The 24,453-nt window shown below is 43.7% G+C and overlaps 4 protein-coding genes and 1 long non-coding RNA gene across 6 annotated transcripts; 3 read left to right on the forward strand and 2 right to left on the reverse strand.

The window, feature by feature from the left end:
* Positions 1 to 564: 564 nt before the first annotated feature.
* LOC120427662 (uncharacterized) lies at positions 565 to 8,511 on the forward strand. Of its 2 annotated transcripts, none has more exons than XR_005606940.2 (3): positions 565 to 699; positions 774 to 834; positions 5,338 to 8,511. It is a non-coding gene; the product is annotated as an uncharacterized LOC120427662 (long non-coding RNA). The 2 variants fall into 2 exon arrangements; XR_008211702.1 differs by having other exon boundaries at positions 584 to 718.
* A 1,155-nt stretch (positions 8,512 to 9,666) lies between these two features.
* Positions 9,667 to 13,475, reverse strand: LOC128092330 (uncharacterized). The gene is made up of 4 exons (XM_052705968.1): positions 13,464 to 13,475; positions 12,769 to 13,229; positions 9,988 to 10,449; positions 9,667 to 9,922 (listed from the first exon to the last, which is right to left on the reverse strand). The coding sequence occupies exons 1-3, from the start codon at positions 13,473 to 13,475 to the stop codon at positions 10,443 to 10,445; spliced, it is 480 nt and encodes a 159-aa protein (XP_052561928.1). The 3' UTR covers positions 9,667 to 9,922; positions 9,988 to 10,442.
* Positions 13,476 to 14,537: 1,062 nt separating this feature from the next.
* Positions 14,538 to 16,063, reverse strand: LOC128092331 (uncharacterized). The gene is made up of 4 exons (XM_052705969.1): positions 16,049 to 16,063; positions 15,547 to 16,007; positions 15,249 to 15,481; positions 14,538 to 15,183 (listed from the first exon to the last, which is right to left on the reverse strand). Exons 1-3 carry the CDS (start codon positions 16,061 to 16,063, stop codon positions 15,475 to 15,477), a joined length of 483 nt encoding a protein of 160 aa, XP_052561929.1. The 3' UTR covers positions 14,538 to 15,183; positions 15,249 to 15,474.
* Positions 16,064 to 16,074: 11 nt separating this feature from the next.
* Positions 16,075 to 23,251, forward strand: LOC128092374 (uncharacterized). The gene is made up of 2 exons (XM_052706074.1): positions 16,075 to 16,626; positions 23,061 to 23,251. The coding sequence occupies exons 1-2, from the start codon at positions 16,176 to 16,178 to the stop codon at positions 23,180 to 23,182; spliced, it is 573 nt and encodes a 190-aa protein (XP_052562034.1). The 5' UTR covers positions 16,075 to 16,175; the 3' UTR covers positions 23,183 to 23,251.
* A 137-nt stretch (positions 23,252 to 23,388) lies between these two features.
* LOC128092285 (uncharacterized) lies at positions 23,389 to 24,413 on the forward strand. The gene is made up of 3 exons (XM_052706075.1): positions 23,389 to 23,797; positions 24,074 to 24,186; positions 24,247 to 24,413. The coding sequence occupies exons 1-3, from the start codon at positions 23,717 to 23,719 to the stop codon at positions 24,377 to 24,379; spliced, it is 327 nt and encodes a 108-aa protein (XP_052562035.1). The 5' UTR covers positions 23,389 to 23,716; the 3' UTR covers positions 24,380 to 24,413.
* The last annotated feature ends 40 nt before the right edge of the window (positions 24,414 to 24,453 follow it).

Consider the following 24,453-nt stretch of genomic DNA (forward strand, 5'->3'; position numbering starts at 1 on the left):
GCTAGACACTGAACACATTCTCAATACTCACCGGTGAATTCTTCGGTATTCCAGATAGATGTTCTTGATCAGGTTCGTCGGATATCGCTCCAACCCTAGGGGGGTGCCACTTCGGATCTGACGGGTTTCTCGCGTCTGAAACTGCTGAAACTGCGTGATCGGCTCCGTCGGCTTCAGATCCGATCCGAACCCACGATTTTTTTTCAAGCAAAGTCAACTAAATCCATTTAAGCGTGTACCGCTCTGTCGAGCTGTCAAACGTCCCTTGTTTTGTTTTGATTGAACCAGTTTTCGTCTCTGGTGAAGTTGGAATGTGCTAGAAAAACATTTTTGAATGTGCCCTCGCGGAGGAATGTCCACGTCAGTTGACCGGTCGGTCAACGGCTGCGCGATGGAGAAGTTAATCGTGGATTGCGGACCGGAAAATGGTGTTCGGATGTAGAGCCCCGCGATCAAGCCGATGACTTATGGCCCAAGATCAAATAGCAGAATCTTCTCCAGTTCTCGCGCCAGCCCTCCAGCGGAACCAACTCCCCGCTGCCGCACAACATCATCAACGAAAAGTTGGCCATGGAAAACTGTCTGGTCGATCCCAAAGCAGGTCACCGGTCCAAGCGCGAATCGGTCGGCGATTGTAAAACTGGCGTCCAGTGTCCCGGCAAAAGCTCAGATGGGGGAAAAGGAGGCGACGATAAAAAAGTAAATGCCGCCGAGGATGGTTTGTTAAAGGTTTTGTTCAAACACGATTATTTTTGATAAATTTTTATTTGTAGCTTCCTAAAAACCGAGGGACGATTAAGAATTAGCGTTGCTTTGCGCCGGAGTGGGAAAAAGGTAAGTGTTGTTTTGGGAGATTAGCCAGAGACCGAACTACTTCAGTTGAGTGTTTGCAATAGAATGAATTTTATTTTGGACTGTCGTCCCATTACACCTCCGACTCCCCTATACGTAGTCTACTATGATCTTCGTCGTCTTCCATTACTCCTCCTCGACGTGATCCGGTAGTAGACCGATTTCTTCACGCAGCATCTTGATCCGCAGGTTCTGCAACGGCTTCGTAAGAATGTCTGCCAACATCTTCTCAGTCGGACAGTACTGCAGATTGATCATCTTCTTCTCCTTCAGGTCGCGAACGTAGAAGTATCGAGTTTCGATGTGCTTCGTCCGCTTCTCGATCTTGTTGCCATTCACGAGCTTGATGCAGCTTTGATTATCCTCGTAGATTGGCACAGCTCGGTTGATCTTGATCCCGAGCTCACCCAGCAGCATCTGTATCCAGATCAGCTCCTTGCATCCTTCAGTCAGCGCCACCAGTTCAGCTTCCGTTGATGACAGTGCTACACAGCTCTGCTTCCGGGAGCCCCAGCTGATGAGTCCGCCGCCAAAACGCACCAGATAACCAGAGTTAGATTTCCGGTCCCGGTGGTCGCCTGCCCAGTCCGCATCCACGTACATCTCCAGTCCTGCACCGGTAGATCCCAAGTGTAGTTTGTGATCGCTCGTTCCCATCAGGTAGCGTAGCACTCGCTTTGCCTCTTGCCAATCCAGCTGCGTCGGACGACTCGACTTCTGAGCAAGAATCGATGTGCTAACGGCAATGTCCGGTCGGGTGTGAACAGCTACGTACAGCAGACCTCCGATCAAGCTCAAATAATCGGTGTTGTTGGGTAGCTGATCGTTCTCCTCCTTCTGCTGTAGATAGGCTGGATCCAAGGGAATCTTCGATTTCTTGGCATCCTCCAGACCGAATCGACTCGCCATCTTGGTGATGTACTTCTGCTGGTTCAACTTGAATCCATCGGCCGCTCGCTCAACTTCCATTCCCAGGAAATGCTTCAGATCACCGAGGTTCGTGACGGTGAAGTGCTGTTGCAGGCCGTTGAATATCGCTTCAAACTCCTCCTCAGTCTCGGCAGCGATCACCATGTCGTCCACGTAGATGATGATGTACGCTGTTGACCTTCCAGTCTTCCGAACGTAGAGGCACGGGTCAGCCTTTGCCTGGCTGAATCCCAGTTGCTTGAAAACTGCGTCGATCTTGTGGTTCCACACTCGAGCGGATTGTTTGAGCCCGTACAGACTCTTTTTCAATCGACACACAGTGTTGACGTCTCTGGTTGTGTATCCTGCAGGCTGCTTCATGTAGATGGTCTCCTCCAACTTGCCATGAAGGTACGCTGTCTTGACATCCACGTGCTTTGCCACCATCTTCCGACGGCTAGCGATCGTCAGCAGGATCCGGAACGTTTCTTGCCTGGCCACAGGTGCGAAAACTTCGTCGAAGTCCACGCCAAACTTCTGGGTGAAGCCCTGCGCCACGAGCCTGGCCTTGTGCCGCACGATGTTACCCTTCTCGTCCTCCTTGGTCTTGAACAGCCATTTACATCCGATCGCCTTGCGATCCGGGGGCAGCTGGACCAGCTCCCACGTGCCGTTCTCCATGAGTGATCGGTACTCATCGTCCATCGCGTCCTTCCACAGTTTCGCATCGCCACGTTTCATCGCCTCTGCCGGTGTAACGGGATCTCGACCCTTCGTGGGCTGACGTCTGGCTGCAAATCCAACTAGTGTATCGTCCGAGTTCTCGTCTCCACTTGTTTCCGAGTCCGAAACGATCTCGTCATATCCAAGGTTGGCTGTGAATGATGGAAGGGACAGGCCTTTGCTCGACAGAATAAAATCTTTGAACTTGCCTGGAAGACTGCGCTCCCGACCGCTGCGCAACAACGCCGGTGACCCAGGCGGATGTAATGGTCGCGAGGGGAGCGCAATAGGTGTCACGTCACAGCTGGGACCTGCCGCGGGCTCGGCCTCCTCTACTTCAACTTCAACTTCTGCGTTGTCGTTTTCGAGTTCAGCTGTGACTTCAGGCTCTTGTGGGACATCATCAACGACTGGTTCAGCTTCTTCCAGCTGCACCGGCGGCTCGTCTTCTTCCTGCACACACGGGATGGGTTCTTCAAAATCCAGACGAATCACCATCGGTTGCTTTGCAGAAACAGGAGCGCTTGCCGGGACTCCTCCTTCACGGAGAAAAGTTACGTCTCGTTGTTTGATCAACTTCTTCGCTTTCGGATCCCACAGGCGGTAGGCCTTGATATCCTCCTCGAAACCTGTCAGAATACACTCGTGGGCTTTGGCGTCCCACTTCTTCCGCTTCTGTTTCGGGATGTGCACCATGACCGGAGTTCCAAACACACGGATGTGTGCCAGATTTTGTCTGCGTCCAGTCCATACCTCTTCCGGTGTCTTGTCGTGGCCTTTGGTTGGAGATCGATTCGCCAGGTACACCGCTGTGCCCGTTGCCTCCGCCCAGAAGGTCTTTGGTAGGTTAGCGTCAAACAGCATGCACCGCGCACGCTCGACAATGGTCCGGTTCCCACGTTCAGCAAGCCCGTTCTGCTCCGGCGTGTAGTCCACCGTCGTTTGATGGCGTATTCCCAAGCGGCTGAGCAGGACCTGCAACTTCTTGTTGGTGAACTCCTTACCGTTGTCCGTGCGAAGAATCTTCAACTTCCGACCAGTCTGCCTCTCCGCCTTGCAACGGAAATCCTCGAACGCGTCGTAGACTTCGTCCGCCGACTTTTGCTTCAGAAAGTACACAGCGATCCGCCGCGACATGTCGTCGATGAAGCTCAGGTAGTACCGCCTACCTCCGAGGGATTGAACCTCCATCGGTCCACAGATGTCGGAGTGAACCAACTCCAACAGGTCGCTTGCGCGCGAACCAGCCTTGCTAAACGGAAGACGTGTCTGCTTACCCATAGCGCAAACCTTGCACTTTTCGACAGCAGACTCGTTGTAGTAGACTCCGGAGACTAGACCATTCTTCAAACGTCTCACGCCGTCGAAGTTGAGATGGCCCATCCGCTTGTGCCACAGTTCCAACGATTCCGCAGCAGTCACCGCGAGCGCTTGAGGCTTCGGTGGGGCCTGGTTCAGCCTGAAGATGTCCTTGACCATACTTCCGGTGGCAACGGTGGCCCCGGCTGCGTTGATCACCTTCACTCCACCCTTATCGAACGTAACCGTGTTCCCTCTCTTCACGATTTGGCTTACCGAGAGTAGGTTCGTCGGCAGATCCGGAATTACCTGCACGTCGTTGACTTCAATCGGCTTATCGTCGGGTGAAACCATGGTCCACAGCTTCATGCTTCCCTTCGCGACGATCTTCATGGCACCTCTGTTCGCAGCAACGACTGTACCACTGTAGTTCTCCAGGTTGTCCAACGTTTCCTTCGACTTCGCAAAGTGGTTGGAAGTCCCTGAATCGAAGTACCAGTGGTCGTCCTCGTTGACGGTTGACAGTACGGTACACCAAGCGTCACCGTCCCTCCGATTCGAGTCCTTTGAGCGGCAATCCTTCGCAATGTGTCCGAACTTCTGACAGCGCCTACACTTCGGACCCTTGCTGTCGCCGGTTGGTCGTGATGGCCGTTTCTGCTCGGGTCTGCGTTCCTGCTTCCTACTTGAGTAGGCCGCACCTGCCGATGTCACTGGGAGCTCCTGCAGCAACTTCGTTTTGATGGAATCTCCAGAAATCACCGTTCCAGAATTCTCCAGAGCCATGATCATCGGGCGGTACGATTCCGGCAGTCCCGCCAGCAGCAGTCCACCGACCAATTCCTCCGGAATAACCATTCCGATACCACGCAGCTGGTGCGCGGTTGACATCACCGTGTTCACGAATTCCTCCATGGACGAACAGTCCTCCAAGTGCGTCGAACCGAACTTCCTGATCAGGCCGGTCCGTCGGGTCAGCCCCGCGTCCTCGAACGCGGCTTCGAGCGCTTCCCACGCTTCCTTGGCGGTCTTCGTGTCCTTCACGTGACAGAAATTGTGACGTTCCAGGTGCAAGATGATCTTGCCTCTTGCCTTGCGATCCTTGACGGCATCTACGGCTTCATATGTTCCGTCCGCCTTCTTTGCCGGCTTCACTGCGGTCCAAAATTCTTCGACTTCAAGGTACGTCTGCATCGCAAACTTCCAGTCGGCCCAATTTTCGCGACCAGCAAGCCGTTCCAAGGCTGGGAAACTTCCGGCTTGACTCATCTTGCTCTGGAACTTTTCGTAAACTTCTTGAAAAAATAACTGCTTCTCAAAATTCTTCTAAGTGTTCAGTTTTGAAATCTTCCTGGGCCCATAACCTTTTGGGAGATTAGCCAGAGACCGAACTACTTCAGTTGAGTGTTTGCAATAGAATGAATTTTATTTTGGACTGTCGTTCCATTACACCTCCGACTCCCCTATACGTAGTCTACTATGATCTTCGTCGTCTTCCATTATGTTGGTGTGTTTCTTAAGTACTAAATCATTAACAATCTTTCAATTTTACAGAATTTGCAATACCAACAATTCAACAAAAAAAAGTTCTGTGGCAAAGTCTCCGGTGACTTCTTATGACATGCTCGAACAGATCCCCCAAGATAGTGTCTCAGTTGAACGGAAACCGGAAGCTGAAGTTCAAGCCATTTCGGCCGAATTTTTCGCCTTCGCTCAAAAACCAGATCATCGTAGAATCTCTAAGAAGCGGAGACGATTTCTACCGGAAACGGAATCGTTCTTCGAACCTAAGCCCGATCGAGAGTGGCGCCATGTGGAAACGAGGTCGATTCGTCAATATTCGGGACCGGAATGTCATCAGCGTGAACCAAAAGTGTTACCTATGGAGAGTGCACTGGCTAATAGGGCTGTCCAAGAGTTCAACAAACCGCCGATTGGGTAGCCGGAATGGGCTTGCTATTGCCGAGTAAACAACAAGCCTGTCACAGGTTCTCCGGCTCCGTTGCGTTACTAATGATCCGACGTGTCTGCACAAACTCTGGCCACTTGGAGTAGGAGTCAATGCCCAGCAGAACATACTCGCGTTGGTCTGCCTGGTGTAGTCGACAAGGAAGCGCTGCCATGGTCGTGTAGATTTTGCTGGCATATCTCGTATCGTCTGGAAGCTGAGGGGGAAAACGTCGAACGACTCGAACGCTGACGATGTGCCTCATCCTCGGGAGTGACGGCTGCGATCACGTAATCTTCATCGGGCTCACGTGGTGGGCGATGAGTCGAGACAGGATGGTATGCCCAAACTTGTACTTGGCCACGTAATCGATGGTGAAGTCGTTCATGAGCTGTACCAGGACCCAGCGAAGATGCGCAAGAGTGGGGCATGGTTCGACGGCTGCTGTTTGCGAGGGCTCTTGATGCGTGCTGCACGACTTTGACTGACCCGTCTGATAATCGATGACTAATTGTCACTCCGAGGATTATCCACAACGCGTCTGCAGAGATAATGACATCCAGGCCCAGATTGTGGTGCATTAAAAATATACTCGAGCGTATTGGACCGACCATGAGTGGAGGACCAAGTCCCGGTTCGACACTGTAGATCAACAGCAGCTTTGTTTCTAGGTTTAAGGAACTTGCTGTACCTGTAAATCAAAGTTCTGATTATAGGTGACCGATGAAAATAAATGCTTTTTCCTAGATACCATCATCTGGGGCGAATCGGGACAGCTGCCAGTATTCGGATTGTAGTTACGATGAGCTCTAATTGATGGTATGTGTTGTTGCGTTTTATTTTTTAATAATTTTGTATGACTAATACAAAGTCCTGGCTACTACTTCCACTACCACCGCCGATGCGACCTCCGGAATCACCCGCGGAACCAGCAGTGGGAACTTGACCGCCGCGTCACCGTTCACCTTGAGCACGCCCCCGATTTGTATGGACCCTCCTCCACGAAGATGAAATCTCTGCAAAGATATAGGATTAGTATCGATACGAACTCAAGTCGCTGCTTAACGAATCTTGCTCCGCGTCCTTCTTGCCGTCCTGGTCGTTCTTGGGGGCTATCCATTTATGCTGTTTTTGCGAGTTGCTAGCACTTCCGTTATCACTGCAAGTGGTCGAAGACGGCCAAGGAGGTTGTGGAATATCAAGCCGGTCGGCCGTTCCCTTGCTGCCTCAGTAGCTTCGGTGCTGCCACTGCCCGAGCTAGAGTTGGGTACTTTTTTCTTAGGCTTGAGCTGGAGTAGAATAAACTACCGGAGATGAGCCCCAACAGCTGGGACAGGGTCGACATCGAGAGTAGCTGGAAGCGACACATTTTGGTAAGATCCCAAGCGGCGTTCAGTAGCTAACCGACCTTCAGGACTCCGTGCGAGATTGGGAATCCAATCGCTCCGTGATTGTACGTGGGACTGTTCTTCACACAAACCTGCGCCCGACGGCCAATTCCGATGCGTTGAAGCTCGGTCTAACCGGCTTTGTCCCAAAGTCGTTTCCGTTGGCCTAATGACAGGACACCACTTTCGGTGAGCGCAACCGTGTAGAGCGTACACATGTGCAGCGATACGATGTTGTCCAGAGCAAAATCCGGATGGCTGGTGGCCACTGTTCCACCCTTCTGCTGACATAATCGTGCAACTCCTCCATTCACTTGGTGATTCGTCCTCTTTTGGTAGAGACCGGATTGAGGTCACCGAAATGTGCGTGACCTTCTCTTACATCAAATTCAGCGGAACAGTCTTCGGGTGAAAGATGTTGCTCGATTCACTGCTCCGGAGAACGAGGCAATTTCCCAAAACGTCTCGCTTTGTTTTTCTCCGGCTGGCGCGCCCAGAATACAACTTTCCTTGTCCCAGGCGTCCTCGCGACCACTCTGGAACCAGCGGCGCGGTTTAAAGTACTGTTTATCACGACATTTTCCGAATCTTTTCCATTAGGCACTGTCCAATCCACGCAGAACTGAATCACTTATCGACCTGTTGAAATGAAATGGTCGCGGGAACAGCTGCCCGTCGATTCTTCCCTTGGGCCACCTTTCTACGAAATCCTTCATGCAGGGCACTACGCTGGACAGTCGCTTTGTGTTCCTCGCCGACTGTCGGTCCGTGGCTCACACATTACCTGGCATATTCGCTAAAAGAAATATTTAAAATAATTGATGGTTTTTCTTAACCACGCTTTTCAAAACAAAACGCGACCCGACGAAACGTCAAAACAAAACCAACACTCTGAATGAAATTACTCAGATTCGGCTAAATGGAGGAATCGGGTCTCAAGGTTCTGGAGCGGATCCAAATCCGTTTCGAAAACCTGAAGTGGCACCCCCCTAGCTCCAACCTCTAGAAGTAATCCGAGTACGACAGCTTCAGGACCTGCGGCTTTAATCGGTAATACTCGTCAAACTTGTCCCGTAGCTAGAAATGAACTGCGGACCCTCAGGACATCCCACAGTGTCCCGTCATCACTTCCGGCACATAATGCTGCTGGTGGTCGTAAACCGCCGGCACCGAGTGCAACATTCGCGCTGACCACCTCCGGTCGCTTCTCGTCGTTTCCCTCTTCCGTCGGATCCTTCTCCTCACCGATAAAATTTACTTTATCTTACTTGTTCGAAAAGCGGATGTAAATCTGCTTCAACTTTAATTTCGTCCACCTGGCCACCACCACCGAATACAACCGGTGCAAATCCACATCCCGACCTCCGATCTTCGGGAACCGCATAAACTGCGTCCTACAAAAACAAACAAAATTAATCACAAACGCCACCAAACACCCAAGCTTCCTTCTTACCAACTCCGGTCGTGAAACAGTTGCAGGTCCTGCAGGAAGCTGGCCTTGTCCTTTTTCGAAAACCAACTTTCCCCCGACCTCGTCCCGCACCGGCACCACCCACCTTCCGCTGCTGCTGTTTTGGCTCACAAAGGTGTCCGCGTCCGACTCCTGGCTGTGGCCGCGTCCGGATTTGATTCGCTTCGTGGACAACTCGCTCACCACCGGCACTACCAAAATGTTTGTTTACATTTTGTACTTAGGCGTACACGGTTACACGAGAACGACGAAATGAAAGAAATTATGTAGTCGAATTAAAAATAAAAACTTTTAAATCAGTTAGCAATGAGAATTTCAAAAACTGTAGCAGTAAAAGATTTCATTGTCAGAACAAGAAAAAAACTTTTAATGGAGCAAATGTTGACCACTTTTTATTTCAACAGTAAGTTACTTTTGCCATTACAGTAATATTTTTTTTGTGTGCACTAACGTCAAATGGAAAACCGAGGGATAGGACAGAGGGCAACCTGGCAACGCCCCGTGGAAATTCCTTTTACTGCTCCTTGGTGTCTGGTTCCTCTCCGACACGGCACGCCACAAATAATGCTGTAAAACTAAAAAATTAGAAGATATTATAAATAAAATATTTCTTTTAGCAAACTCACCAAAACACCTGTGAAAACGCTAAGTCCAAAACTGGCACTTCTCAGATTTCGGCAATGATGCCAAGCAAACCCAGACGGAAACGGGGGGCGCCTGGCGGGCGATTTGTCTTGGGCGCTGCGCAAGACGTCTGGCAGATTTTCCCCCCGACTGGCCCAAGATTTTCGCCAGAATTCTGGCGAATATGCAACAAACCGGTCGTGCACGATTGAGGCGAACGAACCGTTTCAACCGATTCAATCGGTTATGCGTTTTGACAGATGGATTTTGCCAGACACACGCCAGATTTTGCGCCAGATTTTCGCACGACTGCGGGCAATAGAGCAGCACAAATCTGGCAAAAAATCGGACGTATTTCGTGGAGTGGTTTTCTTCTTGGTTTTCTTCTTTTTATACTGTTTTTTGCTGTTTTCTGTAATAAACAAGTTTCTACAAAATAAAACAAATTTAGATACACTCAGCGTAACAATTAAAGTTTATTAATGTAAAAATATCACGTAAAAAATAGGGTTAATGAATAAGCAGCGCACCGTCTTTGAATTTGCTTTTTCCGGCGGATTCAGTAACCACAACCGAAAGTGGTCAACCGTCTCCGGAAAAGTCTCAAGTCTGTCAATCCCGGCTGTGCAAACCGTCCTTCTCCTCGCCTCTTTCGGCAGGTTCAGCAGCCCGAGGTGGTCTCGGATGGGGTGGAATCGGATTTAGAATCTGTGAAAAAGGAACGGGAAGAAAACCTTTAGTTCAATAACTTTGAAATGAGGCATCATACTCACAGGTTCTTGAACTTGGCCACGGTTCCGGCTGTGTTGACCGTCCTCCTCCTCCTCGCCTCTCCCGGCAGGTTCAGCAGCAGCCCGAGGTGGTCATCCGTCTCCGATGGACTTTCCAGCTGCTCTTGAACTCGGCCAACGTCCCGGATGTTCGGACCGTCCTCCTCCTCGCCTCTTCCGGCAGGTTCAGCAGCAGCCCGAGGTGGTCGTCCGTCTCCGATGGACTCTCCAGCTTTTCTTGAACTCGGCCAACGTCCCGGATGTTCGGACCGTCCTCCTCCTCGCCTCTTCCGGCAGGTTCAGCAGCAGCCCGAGGTGGTCATCCGTCGCCGATGGACTCTCCAGCTTTTCTTTAACTCGGCCAACGTCCCGGATGTTCGGACCGTCCTCCTCCTCGCCTTTTCCTGCAGGTTCAGCTTTTCGAGGGGGCCAAGGAGATGATGTTCTTGGAATCGGATTTAGAATCTGTGAAAAAGGAACGGGAAGAAAACTTTTAGTTCAATAACTTTGAAATGAGGCATCATACTCACAGGTTCTTGAACTTGGCCACGGTTCCGGCTGTGTTGACCGTCCTCCTCCTCCTCGCCTCTCCCGGCAGGTTCAGCAGCAGCCCGAGGTGGTCATCCGTCTCCGATGGACTTTCCAGCTGCTCTTGAACTCGGCCAACGTCCCAGATGTTCAGACCGTCCTCCTCCTCGCCTCTCCCGGCAGGTTCAGCAGCAGCCCGAGGTGGTCGTCCGTCTCCGATGGATTCTCCAGCTGTTCTTGAACTCGGCCAACGTCCCGGAAGTTCGGACCGTCCTCCTCCTCACCTCTTCCGGCATGTTCAACAGCAGCCCGAGGTGGTCGTCCGTCTCCGATGGATTCTCCAGCTGTTCTTGAACTCGTCCAAAGTCCCGGCTGTGTTGACCGTCCTCCTCCTCGCCTCTCCCGGCAGGTTCAGCAGCAGCCCGAGGTGGTCATCCGTCGCCGATGGACTCTCCAGCTTTTCTTGAACTCGGCCAACGTCCCGGATGTTCGGACCGTCCTCCTCCTCGCCTCTTCCGGCAGGTTCAGCAGCAGCCCGAGGTGGTCGTCCGTCTCCGATGGACTCTCCAGCTTTTCTTGAACTCGGCCAACGTCCCGGATGTTCGGACCGTCCTCCTCCTCGCCTCTTCCGGCAGGTTCAACAGCAGCCCGAGGTGGTCGTCCGTCTCCGATGGATTCTCCAGCTGTTCTTGAACTCGGCCAACGTCCCGGATGTTCGGACCGTCCTCCTCCTCGCCTCTTCCAGCAGGTTCAGCTTTTCGAGGGGGCCAAGGAGATGTTCTTGGAATCAGATTTAGAATCTGTGAAAAAGGAACGAGAAGAAAACTTTTAGTTCAATAACTTTGAAATGAGGCATCATACTCACAGGTTCTTGAACTTGGCCACGGTTCCGGCTGTGTTGACCGTCCTCCTCCTCCTCGCCTCTTCCGGCAGGTTCAGCAGCAGCCCGAGGTGGTCATCCGTCTCCGATGGACTCTCCAGCTTTTCTTGAACTCGGCCAACGTCCCGGATGTTCAGACCGTCCTCCTCCTCACCTCTTCCGGCAGGTTCAGCAGCAGCCCGAGGTGGTCATCCGTCTCCGATGGACTCTCCAGCTTTTCTTGAACTCGGTGCCAACGTCCCGGAAGTTCGGACCGTCCTCCTCCTCGCCTCTTCCGGCAGGTTCAACAGCAGCCCGAGGTGGTCGTCCGTCGCCGATGGACTCTCCAGCTTTTCTTGAACTCGGCGCCAACGTCCCGGAAGTTCGGACCGTCCTCCTCCTCGCCTCTTCCGGCAGGTTCAACAGCAGCCCGAGGTGGTCGTCCGTCTCCGATGGATTCTCCAGCTGTTCTTGAACTCGGCCAACGTCCCGGATGTTCGGACCGTCCTCCTCCTCGCCTCTTCCAGCAGGTTCAGCTTTTCGAGGGGGCCAAGGAGATGTTCTTGGAATCAGATTTAGAATCTGTGAAAAAGGAACGAGAAGAAAACTTTTAGTTCAATAACTTTGAAATGAGGCATCATACTCACAGGTTCTTGAACTTGGCCACGGTTCCGGCTGTGTTGACCGTCCTCCTCCTCCTCGCCTCTTCCGGCAGGTTCAGCAGCAGCCCGAGGTGGTCATCCGTCTCCGATGGACTCTCCAGCTTTTCTTGAACTCGGCCAACGTCCCGGATGTTCAGACCGTCCTCCTCCTCACCTCTTCCGGCAGGTTCAGCAGCAGCCCGAGGTGGTCATCCGTCGCCGATGGACTCTCCAGCTTTTCTTGAACTCGGCCAACGTCCCGGATGTTCAGACCGTCCTCCTCCTCACCTCTTCCGGCATGTTCAACAGCAGCCCGAGGTGGTCGTCCGTCTCCGATGGATTCTCCAGCTGTTCTTGAACTCGGCCAACGTCCCGGCTGTGTTGACCGTCCTCCTCCTCGCCTCTCCCGGCAGGTTCAGCAGCAGCCCGAGGTGGTCATCCGTCGCCGATGGACTCTCCAGCTTTTCTTGAACTCGGCCAACGTCCCGGATGTTCAGACCGTCCTCCTCCTCACCTCTTCCGGCATGTTCAACAGCAGCCCGAGGTGGTCGTCCGTCTCCGATGGATTCTCCAGCTGTTCTTGAACTCGTCCAACGTCCCGGCTGTGTTGACCGTCCTCCTCCTCGCCTCTCCCGGCAGGTTCAGCAGCAGCCCGAGGTGGTCTCGGATGGGGTGGAATCGGATTTAGAATCTGTGAAAAAGGAACGGGAAGAAAACTTTTAGTTCAATAACTTTGAAATGAGGCATCATACTCACAGGATCTTGAACTTGGCCACGGTTCCGGCTGTGTTGACCGTCCTCCTCCTCCTCGCCTCTCCCGGCAGGTTCAGCAGCAGCCCGAGGTGGTCGTCCGTCTCCGATGGATTCTCCAGCTGTTCTTGAACTCGGCCAACGTCCCGGAAGTTCGGACCGTCCTCCTCCTCGCCTCTTCCGGCAGGTTCAACAGCAGCCCGAGGTGGTCGTCCGTCGCCGATGGACTCTCCAGCTTTTCTTGAACTCGGCGCCAACGTCCCGGAAGTTCGGACCGTCCTCCTCCTCGCCTCTTCCGGCAGGTTCAACAGCAGCCCGAGGTGGTCGTCCGTCTCCGATGGATTCTCCAGCTGTTCTTGAACTCGGCCAACGTCCCGGATGTTCGGACCGTCCTCCTCCTCGCCTCTTCCAGCAGGTTCAGCTTTTCGAGGGGGCCAAGGAGATGTTCTTGGAATCAGATTTAGAATCTGTGAAAAAGGAACGAGAAGAAAACTTTTAGTTCAATAACTTTGAAATGAGGCATCATACTCACAGGTTCTTGAACTTGGCCACGGTTCCGGCTGTGTTGACCGTCCTCCTCCTCCTCGCCTCTTCCGGCAGGTTCAGCAGCAGCCCGAGGTGGTCATCCGTCTCCGATGGACTCTCCAGCTTTTCTTGAACTCGGCCAACGTCCCGGATGTTCAGACCGTCCTCCTCCTCACCTCTTCCGGCATGTTCAACAGCAGCCCGAGGTGGTCATCCGTCTCCGATGGACTCTCCAGCTTTTCTTGAACTCGGCCAACGTCCCGGATGTTCAGACCGTCCTCCTCCTCACCTCTTCCGGCAGGTTCAGCAGCAGCCCGAGGTGGTCATCCGTCTCCGATGGACTCTCCAGCTTTTCTTGAACTCGGCCAACGTCCCGGATGTTCAGACCGTCCTCCTCCTCACCTCTTCCGGCATGTTCAACAGCAGCCCGAGGTGGTCGTCCGTCTCCGATGGATTCTCCAGCTGTTCTTGAACTCGGCCAACGTCCCGGATGTTCAGACCGTCCTCCTCCTCACCTCTTCCGGCAGGTTCAGCAGCAGCCCGAGGTGGTCATCCGTCTCCGATGGACTCTCCAGCTTTTCTTGAACTCGGCCAACGTCCCGGATGTTCAGACCGTCCTCCTCCTCACCTCTTCCGGCATGTTCAACAGCAGCCCGAGGTGGTCGTCCGTCTCCGATGGATTCTCCAGCTGTTCTTGAACTCGGCCAACGTCCCGGATGTTCAGACCGTCCTCCTCCTCACCTCTTCCGGCAGGTTCAGCAGCAGCCCGAGGTGGTCATCCGTCTCCGATGGACTCTCCAGCTTTTCTTGAACTCGGCCAACGTCCCGGATGTTCAGACCGTCCTCCTCCTCGCCTCTTCCGGCAGGTTCAACAGCAGCCCGAGGTGGTCGTCCGTCGCCGATGGACTCTCCAGCTTTTCTTGAACTCGGCGCCAACGTCCCGGAAGTTCGGACCGTCCTCCTCCTCGCCTCTTCCGGCAGGTTCAACAGCAGCCCGAGGTGGTCGTCCGTCTCCGATGGATTCTCCAGCTGTTCTTGAACTCGGCCAACGTCCCGGATGTTCGGACCGTCCTCCTCCTCGCCTCTTCCAGCAGGTTCAGCTTTTCGAGGGGGCCAAGGAGATGTTCTTGGAATCAGATTTAGAATCTGTGAAAAAGGAACGAGAAGAAAACTTTTAGTTCAATAACTTTGAAATGAGGCATCATACTCACAGGTTCTTGAACTTGGCCACGGTTCCGGCTGTGTTGACCGTCCTCCTCCTCCTCGCCTCTTCCGGCAGGTTCAGCAGCAGCCCGAGGTGGTCATCCGTCTCCGATGGACTCTCCAGCTTTTCTTGAACTCGGCCAACGTCCCGGATGTTCAGACCGTCCTCCTCCTCACCTCTTCCGGCAGGTTCAGCAGCAGCCCGAGGTGGTCATCCGTCGCCGATGGACTCTCCAGCTTTTCTTGAACTCGGCCAACGTCCCGGATGTTCAGACCGTCCTCCTCCTCACCTCTTCCGGCATGTTCAACAGCAGCCCGAGGTGGTCGTCCGTCTCCGATGGATTCTCCAGCTGTTCTTGAACTCGGCCAACGTCCCGGCTGTGTTGACCGTCCTCCTCCTCGCCTCTCCCGGCAGGTTCAGCAGCAGCCCGAGGTGGTCATCCGTCGCCGATGGACTCTCCAGCTTTTCTTGAACTCGGCCAACGTCCCGGATGTTCAGACCGTCCTCCTCCTCGCCTCTTCCGGCAGGTTCAACAGCAGCCCGAGGTGGTCGTCCGTCTCCGATGGATTCTCCAGCTGTTCTTGAACTCGGCCAACGTCCCGGATGTTCGGACCGTCCTCCTCCTCGCCTCTTCCAGCAGGTTCAGCTTTTCGAGGGGGCCAAGGAGATGTTCTTGGAATCAGATTTAGAATCTGTGAAAAAGGAACGAGAAGAAAACTTTTAGTTCAATAACTTTGAAATGAGGCATCATACTCACAGGTTCTTGAACTTGGCCACGGTTCCGGCTGTGTTGACCGTCCTCCTCCTCCTCGCCTCTTCCGGCATGTTCAACAGCAGCCCGAGGTGGTCGTCCGTCTCCGATGGATTCTCCAGCTGTTCTTGAACTCGTCCAACGTCCCGGCTGTGTTGACCGTCCTCCTCCTCGCCTCTCCCGGCAGGTTCAGCAGCAGCCCGAGGTGGTCTCGGATGGGGTGGAATCGGATTTAGAATCTGTGAAAAAGGAACGGGAAGAAAACTTTTAGTTCAATAACTTTGAAATGAGGCATCATACTCACAGGATCTTGAACTTGGCCACGGTTCCGACTGTGTTGACCGTCCTCCTCCTCCTCGCCTCTCCCGGCAGGTTCAGCAGCAGCCCGAGGTGGTCGTCCGTCTCCGATGGATTCTCCAGCTGTTCTTGAACTCGGCCAACGTCCCGGAAGTTCGGACCGTCCTCCTCCTCGCCTCTTCCGGCAGGTTCAACAGCAGCCCGAGGTGGTCGTCCGTCGCCGATGGACTCTCCAGCTTTTCTTGAACTCGGCGCCAACGTCCCGGAAGTTCGGACCGTCCTCCTCCTCGCCTCTTCCGGCAGGTTCAACAGCAGCCCGAGGTGGTCGTCCGTCTCCGATGGATTCTCCAGCTGTTCTTGAACTCGGCCAACGTCCCGGATGTTCGGACCGTCCTCCTCCTCGCCTCTTCCAGCAGGTTCAGCTTTTCGAGGGGGCCAAGGAGATGTTCTTGGAATCAGATTTAGAATCTGTGAAAAAGGAACGAGAAGAAAACTTTTAGTTCAATAACTTTGAAATGAGGCATCATACTCACAGGTTCTTGAACTTGGCCACGGTTCCGGCTGTGTTGACCGTCCTCCTCCTCCTCGCCTCTTCCGGCAGGTTCAGCAGCAGCCCGAGGTGGTCATCCGTCTCCGATGGACTCTCCAGCTTTTCTTGAACTCGGCCAACGTCCCGGAAGTTCGGACCGTCCTCCTCCTCGCCTCTTCCGGCAGGTTCAACAGCAGCCCGAGGTGGTCGTCCGTCGCCGATGGACTCTCCAGCTTTTCTTGAACTCGGCGCCAACGTCCCGGAAGTTCGGACCGTCCTCCTCCTCGCCTCTTCCGGCAGGTTCAACAGCAGCCCGAGGTGGTCGTCCGTCGCCGATGGACTCTCCAGCTTTTCTTGAACTCGGCCAACGTCCCGGATGTTCGGACCGTCCTCCTCCTCGCCTCTTCCGGCAGGTTCAGCAGCAGCCCGAGGTGGTCGTCCGTCTTCGATGGACTCTCCAGCTTTTCTTGAACTCGGCCAACGTCCCGGATGTTCGGACCGTCCTCCTCCTCGCCTCTTCCGGCAGGTTCAGCAGCAGCCCGAGGTGGTCATCCGTCGCCAGCATTGTCAAAAAAAAAATTTGCGAAAAATATTTTTTTTTGCGGTGTTGTACATTGTTATTTAATAAAAATTCAAAACATGTTTAAACAAGCCCAAACATGCGAAATATGATTATCAATGCAGAAAAAATGCATTTCTATTTTCATGGAAATTTATAAATTCTTTAGAAATTTTTTTTTGCCCCCTGATTTTTCATACCAATTTTGAAGAGGGGGGGGAGGGGGTGGCGACATAAACTTTGAAAAATATTTGCAACGGCCTTATCAAATTTTAGAAATTTAAGAAATCTTAAATTTTTTTTAATTTTCAAGTCTTTGATATTTTTGAAATTTTTGAAATTTTTGAGATTTAAAAACAAATATTTTTTTTGAATTTTTTGATTTTTTTTAATTTTTTTAATTTTTTAAATTTATTGATTTTTTAGAATTTTTTAAAATTTTTGAATTTTTTGAAATTTTTGGAAATTTTTGAAATTTTTGAAATTTTTTGAAATTTTTGAATTTTTTGAAATTTTTGAAATTTAATACTCAACGTGATCATTAACGTAGGGAAATGTTTTTTAAATATAGTTGTCAGTTGACCGCACGTGTAATTTCATTAAAATTTTGAAGTTTTTTGAAAAAATATTGTTTTTGGCGACATAAACTTTGAAAAATATTTGCAACGGCCTTATCAAATTTTAGAAATTTAAGAAATCTTAATTTTTTTTGAATTTTCAGGTCTTTGAAATTTTTAAAATTGTTTACATTTTATTTTAATTTTGACATTACTGAAACTTTTGAAATTTTTGAAATTTAATTATTGAAATTTTTGCAATTATTGAAATTTTTGAAATTATTGAAAGTTTTGAAAGTTTTGAAATTTTATAAATTTTAAATGTTAAAAATGTTAGAAATTTAAGAAGTTTTAGACATTAAAAAAAATTTCAATTGCTTCAAAATTCTTGTTTTTTTTGAAACTTTTGAAATTTTTGAAATTTTTGAAATTTTTAAAAATTTTGAAATTTTTGAAATTTTTAAAATTTTTGAAGTTTTTGACATTTTCGAAATTTTTGAAATTTTTGGAATTTTTGAAATTTTTAAAATTTTTAAAATTTTTGAAATTTTTGAAATTTTTGAAGTTTTGAAATTTTTGAAATTTTTGAAATTTTTGAAATTTTTGAAATTTTTGAAATTTTTAAAATTTTTGAAATTTTTGAAATTTTTGAAATTTTTGAAATTTTTGAAATTTTTGAAATTTTTGAAATTTTTGAAATTTTTGAAATTTTTGAAATTTTTGAAATTTTTGAAATTTTTGAAATTTTTGAAATTTTTGAAATTTTTGAAATTTTTGAAATTTTTGAAATTTTTGAAATTTTTGAAATTTTTGAAATTTTTGAAATTTTTGAAATTTTTGAAATTTTTGAAATTTTTGAAATTTTTGAAATTTTTGAAATTTTTGAAATTTTTGAAATTTTTGAAATTTTTGAAATTTTTGAAATTTTTGAAATTTTTGAAATTTTTGAAATTTTTGAAATTTTTGAAATTTTTGAAATTTTTGAAATTTTTGAAATTTTTGAAATTTTTGAAATTTTTGAAATTTTTGAAATTTTTGAAATTTTTAAAATTTTTGAAATTTTTGAAATTTTTGAAATTTTTGAAATTTTTGAAATTTTTGAAATTTTTGAAATTTTTGAATTTTTTGAATTTTTTAAAATTTAAGAATTTTTTAAAATTTTTGAATTTTTTGAAATCTTTTGAATTTTTTCGAAATTTTGAATTTTTTGAAATTTTTGAAATTTAATGCTCAACGTGATCATTAACGTAGGGAAATGTTTTTTAAATATAGTTGTCAGTTGACCGCACGTGTAATTTCATTAAAATTTTGAAGTTTTTGAAAAAATATTGTTTTTGGCGACATAAACTTTGAAAAATATTTGCAACGGCCTTATCAAATTTTAGAAATTTAAGAAATCTTAAATTTTTTTGAATTTTCAGGTCTTTGAAATTTTTAAAATTGTTTACATTTTATTTTAATTTTGACATTACTGAATCTTTTGAAATTTTTGAAATTTAATTATTGAAATTTTTGCAATTATTTAAATTTTTGAAATTATTGAAAGTTTTGAAAGTTTTGAAATTTTATAAATTTTAAATGTTAAAAATGTTAGAAATTTAAGAAGTTTTAGACGTTAAAAAAAATTTCAATTACTTCAAAATTCTTGATTTTTTTGAAACTTTTGAAATTTTTGAAATTTTTGAAATTTTTGAAATTTTTGAAATTTTTGAAATTTTTGAAATTTTTGAAATTTTTGAAATTTTTGAAATTTTTGAAATTTTTGAAATTTTTGAAATTTTTGAAATTTTTGAAATTTTTGAAATTTTTGAAATTTTTGAAATTTTTGAAATTTTTGAAATTTTTGGAATTTCCGAAATTTTTCAAAATTTTTAAAATTTTTAAAATTTTAGAAATTTTAGAAATTTTAGAAATTTTTAAAATTTTTGAAATTTTTGAAATTTTTAAAATTTTTGAAATTTTTGAAATTTTTGAAATTTCTGAAATTTTTGAAATTTTTGAAATTTTTGAAATTTTTGAAATTTTTGAAATTTTTGAAATTTTTGAAATTTTTGAAATTTTTGAAATTTTTGAAATTTTTGAAATTTTTGAAATTTTTGAAATTTTTGAAATTTCTGAAATTTTTGAAATTTTTGAAATTTTTGAAATTTTTGAAATTTTTGAAAATTTTGAAATTTTTGAAATTTTTGAAATTTTTGAAATTTTTGAAATTTTTGAAATTTTTGAAATTTTTGAAATTTTTGAAATTTTTGAAATTTTTGAAATTTTTGAAATTTTTGAAATTTTTGAAATTTTTGAAATTTTTGAAATTTTTGAAATTTTTGAAATTTTTGAAATTTTTAAATTTTTTGAAATTTTTGAAATTTTTGAAATTTTTGAAATTTTTGAAATTTTTGAAATTTTTGAAATTTTTGAAATTTTTGAAATTTTTGAAATTTTTGAAATTTTTGAAATTTTTGAAATTTTTGAAATTTTTGAAATTTTTGAAATTTTTGAAATTTTTGAAATTTTTGAAATTTTTGAAATTTTTGAAATTTTTGAAATTTTTGAAATTTTTGAAATTTTTGAAATTTTTGAAATTTTTAAATTTTTTGAAATTTTTGAAATTTTTGAAATTTTTGAAATTTTTGAAATTTTTGAAATTTTTGAAATTTTTGAAATTTTTGAAATTTTTGAAATTTTTGAAATTTTTGAAATTTTTGAAATTTTTGAAATTTTTGAAATTTTTGAAATTTTTGAAATTTTTGAAATTTTTGAAATTTTTGAAATTTTTGAAATTTTTGAAATTTTTGAAATTTTTGAAATTTTTGAAATTTTTGAAATTTTTGAAATTTTTGAAATTTTTGAAATTTTTGAAATTTTTGAAATTTTTGAAATTTTTGAAATTTTTGAAATTTTTGAAATTTTTGAAATTTTAGAAATTTTTGAAATTTTTGAAATTTTTGAAGTTTTTGAAATTTTTGAAATTTTTGAATTTTTTGAGATTTAAAAAATTTTTTTTTTTGAATTTTTGAAATTTTTTAAATTTTTTGATTTTTTTGATTTTTTTTAATATTTTGATTTTTTTTAATTTTTTGAAATTTTTGATTTTTGTGAATTTTTTGAATTTTTTGATTTTTTAAAATTTTTGAAATTTTTGAAATCTTTTGAAATTTAATGCTCAACGTGATCATTAACGTAGGGAAATGTTTTTTAAATATAGTTTTCAGTTGACCGCACGTGTAATTTCATTGAAATTTTGAAGTTTTTTGAAAAAATATTGTTTTTGGCGACATAAACTTTGGAATTTTCGGAATTTAAATTATTTTTACATTTTTTAAATTCAAAAAACTACAAAAATGTAAAAAAGATTTTTTTTTATTTTTAAAACATTGAAATCTTAAAAAAAAAATTATATTTTGAAAATGATGACAGTTTCCAAAATATCTAAGCATTGTCAAAAAAATTTTTGCGAAAAATATTTTTTGTGCGGTGTTGTACATTGTTATTTAATAAAAATTCAAAACATGTTTAAACAAGCCCAAACATGCGAAATATGATTATCAATGCAGAAAAAATGCATTTCTATTTTCATGGAAATTTATAAATTCTTTAGAATTTTTTTTTTGACCCCTGATTTTTCATACCAATTTTGAAGAGGGGGGGGGGGGGGGAGGGGGTGGCGACATAAACTTTGAAAAATATTTGCAACGGCCTTAAATTTTTTTGAATTTTCAGGTCTTTGAAATTTTTAAAATTAATTACATTTTATTTTAATTTTGACATTACTGAAAATTTTGAAATTTTTGAAATTTAATTATTGAAATTTTTGCAATTATTGATATTTTTGATATTATTGAAAGTTTTGAAAGTTTTGAAATTTTATAAATTTTAAATGTTAAAAATGTTAGAAATTTAAGAAATTTTAGACATTAAAAAAAATTTCAATTACTTCAAAATTCTTGATTTTTTTGAAATTTTTTTTTGAAACTTTTGAATTTTTTAAATTTTTTGAAATTTTTGGAATTTTTGGAATTTTTGAAATTTTAAAAAATTTTAAAATTTTTAAAATTTTAGAAATTTTTGAAATTTTTAAATTTTTTGAAATTTTTGAAATTTTTGAAATTTTTGAAATTTTTGAAATTTTTGAAATTTAGGGAAATGTTTTTTAAATATAGTTGTCAGTTGACCGCACGTGTAATTTCATTAAAATTTTGAAGTTTTTTGAAAAAATATTGTTTTTGGCGACATAAACTTTGAAAAATATTTGCAACGGCCTTATCAAATTTTAGAAATTTAAGAAATCTTAAATTTTTTTGAATTTTCAGGTATTTGAAATTTTGAAAATTGTTTACATTTTATTTTAATTTTGAAATTACTGAAACTTTTGAAATTTTTGAAATTTAATTATTGAAATTTTTGCAATTATTGAAATTTTTGAAATTATTGAAAGTTTTGAAAGTTTTGAAATTTTATAAATTTTAAATGTTAAAAATGTTAGAAATTTAAGAAATTTTAGACATTAAAAAAAATTTCAATTACTTCAAAATTCTTGATTTTTTTGAAATTTTTTTTTAAACTTTTGAAATTTTTGAAATTTTTGATGTTTTTGAAATTTTTGAAATTTTAAAATTTTTGAAATTTCCGAAATTTTTTAAAATTTTTGAAATTTTTGAAATTTTTAAAAATTTAGAGATTTTAAAAATTTTAGCAATCTTAGAAATCTTAAAAATTTTAGAAATTGTCAAATTTTTGATTTTTATAAATTTTTTAAAAATGTTGAGTTTTTTGAATTCTTTGAAATTTTTGAAATTAAAAAAATAAGTTGTTTTTTTAAGTGTTTCAATTATGCTCAAAGTGATTATTAACGCAGGGAAATGCTTTGTGAATAGTTTTCAGTTGATTGCACGTGTAATTTTATTGAAATTTTGAAGTTTTTTGAAAAACATTGTTTTTGCCCCTAGAATTTTTGAGCACAATATTGAAGGTGGACGGTAAACTTTGAAAAATCTTAGATTTTTTTTTAAAACTTTTGAAATTTTTGGAAAGTTTTGACATTTTTCTGTTTTTTTTTTTAATTTTTAAATTTTTGGAAATTTTGAAAAAAAATATTTTTTTTTTTAATTTTTAAAATGTTTGAAATTTTTGAAGTTTCTAAAGTTTTTGAAATTTTATAAATTTTTAAAAGCTTTGAAATTTCTGATTTTTAAAAAAATTATTCTTTTATCACAATTCATGCTAGTATGGTACCAATTTGCATTTTCCGCATCACAATCCATGCCAATCGTATGGTTCTTAAAATGTCCCCCAAACGATCACCCCGAAGGGAACCGGCCATGCCGGGTTGTGGCCATTTTCCCCGAGCGTGCAATTAGCATTTTCCGTATCACAATCCCTGCTAGTATGATTCTTCAAATGTCCCCCAAAGGAACCGACCATGCCGGGTTGTCCCCCAAACGATCACCCACAAAGGAACCGGCCATGCCGGGTTGTGGCCATTTTCCCAGAGCGGCCAATCAGCACTTTCCGCATCACAATCCATGCTCGTATGGTTCTTAAAATGTCCCCCAAACGATCACCCCCAAAGGAACTGGCCATGCCGGGTTGTGGCCATTTTCCCCGAGCGTGCAATTTTCATTTTTCGTATCACAATCCCTGCTAGTATGATTCTTCAAATGTCCCCCAAAGGAACCGACCATGCCGGGTTGTCCCCTAAACGATCACCCCCAAGGGAACCGGCCATGCCGGGTTGTGGCCATTTTCCCAGAGCGGCCAATTAGCAATTTCCGCATCACAATCCATGCTCGTATGGTTCTTAAAGTGTCCCCCAAACGATAACTTCTAAGGGAACCGGCCATGCGGAATTTCAACTATAAAAGTGAATAAAAAAAAACTTACCTTTTTCCCCGAACGAGACCACCAAAATTATCGCGAGAGTTCACTCCTAGACACTTCACCACTTCAGTCGAAACACATAAACGGACACTCCGAACACGGAACACGGACACGGACAGGGTAACGGCACTCGGAACAAGCAACACAAAAAAAAAATTCCCGGGCGGATGCGGACGCGGAACGAGCACGACGTGCACGCGGTTTTTTTCAAGCAGCAATAATTTTGGCAATGGCCGATTTTGACAGATGCCAAAACGCATGAGTGTGTGTGAGGCGAATTTTCGCCGAAGTGAAAACCGCAAAAACACATCCAGGTCCCAAACCAACCAAGGACACGAACCCAACATAAATAAATAGTGTCTTGAATTACCCCCGACAAACGTCCGCCGCCGCCAGACGCAAGATGTTCTGCCGTCTGGGAAATGAAGTTCGGTTCAGTGATCTCGAATTTGACAATTAAAATCAAAACAAACCCATCTCAAAATTGACATCGCTAAACCGAACTTCATTTTGGTTGAAAAAACTTAAAAATTGAGTTCCCCCAGTAAGCGTGTACGAATCTATTCAAATATTATTGTTGACGTGCAGAAAGAAAATAAAAGTGTAAAACCATCAACATAAATATATTAAAACTTGATTTTTTGTCAAAATTATTAATATGTCTCAAAGAAACCTTACTGAGTTATTTTTCATGCTTCGGAACAACGTATTGTATAGTAAAAACATTTACTCAGACACCGTAAGTGACTCCATTATTATTATTTTTATCGCGTGGATCGATTAGTTGGTCGAGTAAGCATATTGAACTTCATAGGTTACAATGTTTTCAGAGAAACTCACTTCTCCAAAACTTTTTGCTTCTCCAAAACTTTTTGCTTCTCCAAAACTTTTTGCTTCTCCAAAATTTCTTGCTTCGCACAACGAAAACGATTAAATTATGTTAAAAACTTGTTTTATAAATATTAATATTTATTTAAAAAAAATACACGTTTCATTATATTCAAACCGGTTCAAGGCAAACTTACAAACTGTTGGCTTGCTAGATCGACAATCGGGGGAAAGCAGTAATTTCATTGAACAGCCAACTTGGATCTGCAAGTACGACGAGGCTCAGTATCTTTTGTCCAAGTACGGATAAACTATTTTACTCTTTGGCTTAAAATTGTTTAACATTACTTATCTTTCTAGGATTAAGTCTCGCGTTAATGATCTTCTACGTGTGCAAAATTCTACAGCGCGTTCTGTACTTAGTGAAAGTCGTGAAGATGAGTTGAAGGTAGGAATCAGTTATCAAGTTGTGCAACATGGAGTTAACATTTGAACAGCTTGTGTTAAACGTCATATTTGATTTATTTTTTTTTGATTTATTTTTTTAAATAAAACGAGAAATTAATC

Source organism: Culex pipiens, chromosome 1 (assembly GCF_016801865.2).
Source record: "Culex pipiens pallens isolate TS chromosome 1, TS_CPP_V2, whole genome shotgun sequence".
NCBI classification, from domain to species: domain Eukaryota; kingdom Metazoa; phylum Arthropoda; class Insecta; order Diptera; family Culicidae; genus Culex; species Culex pipiens.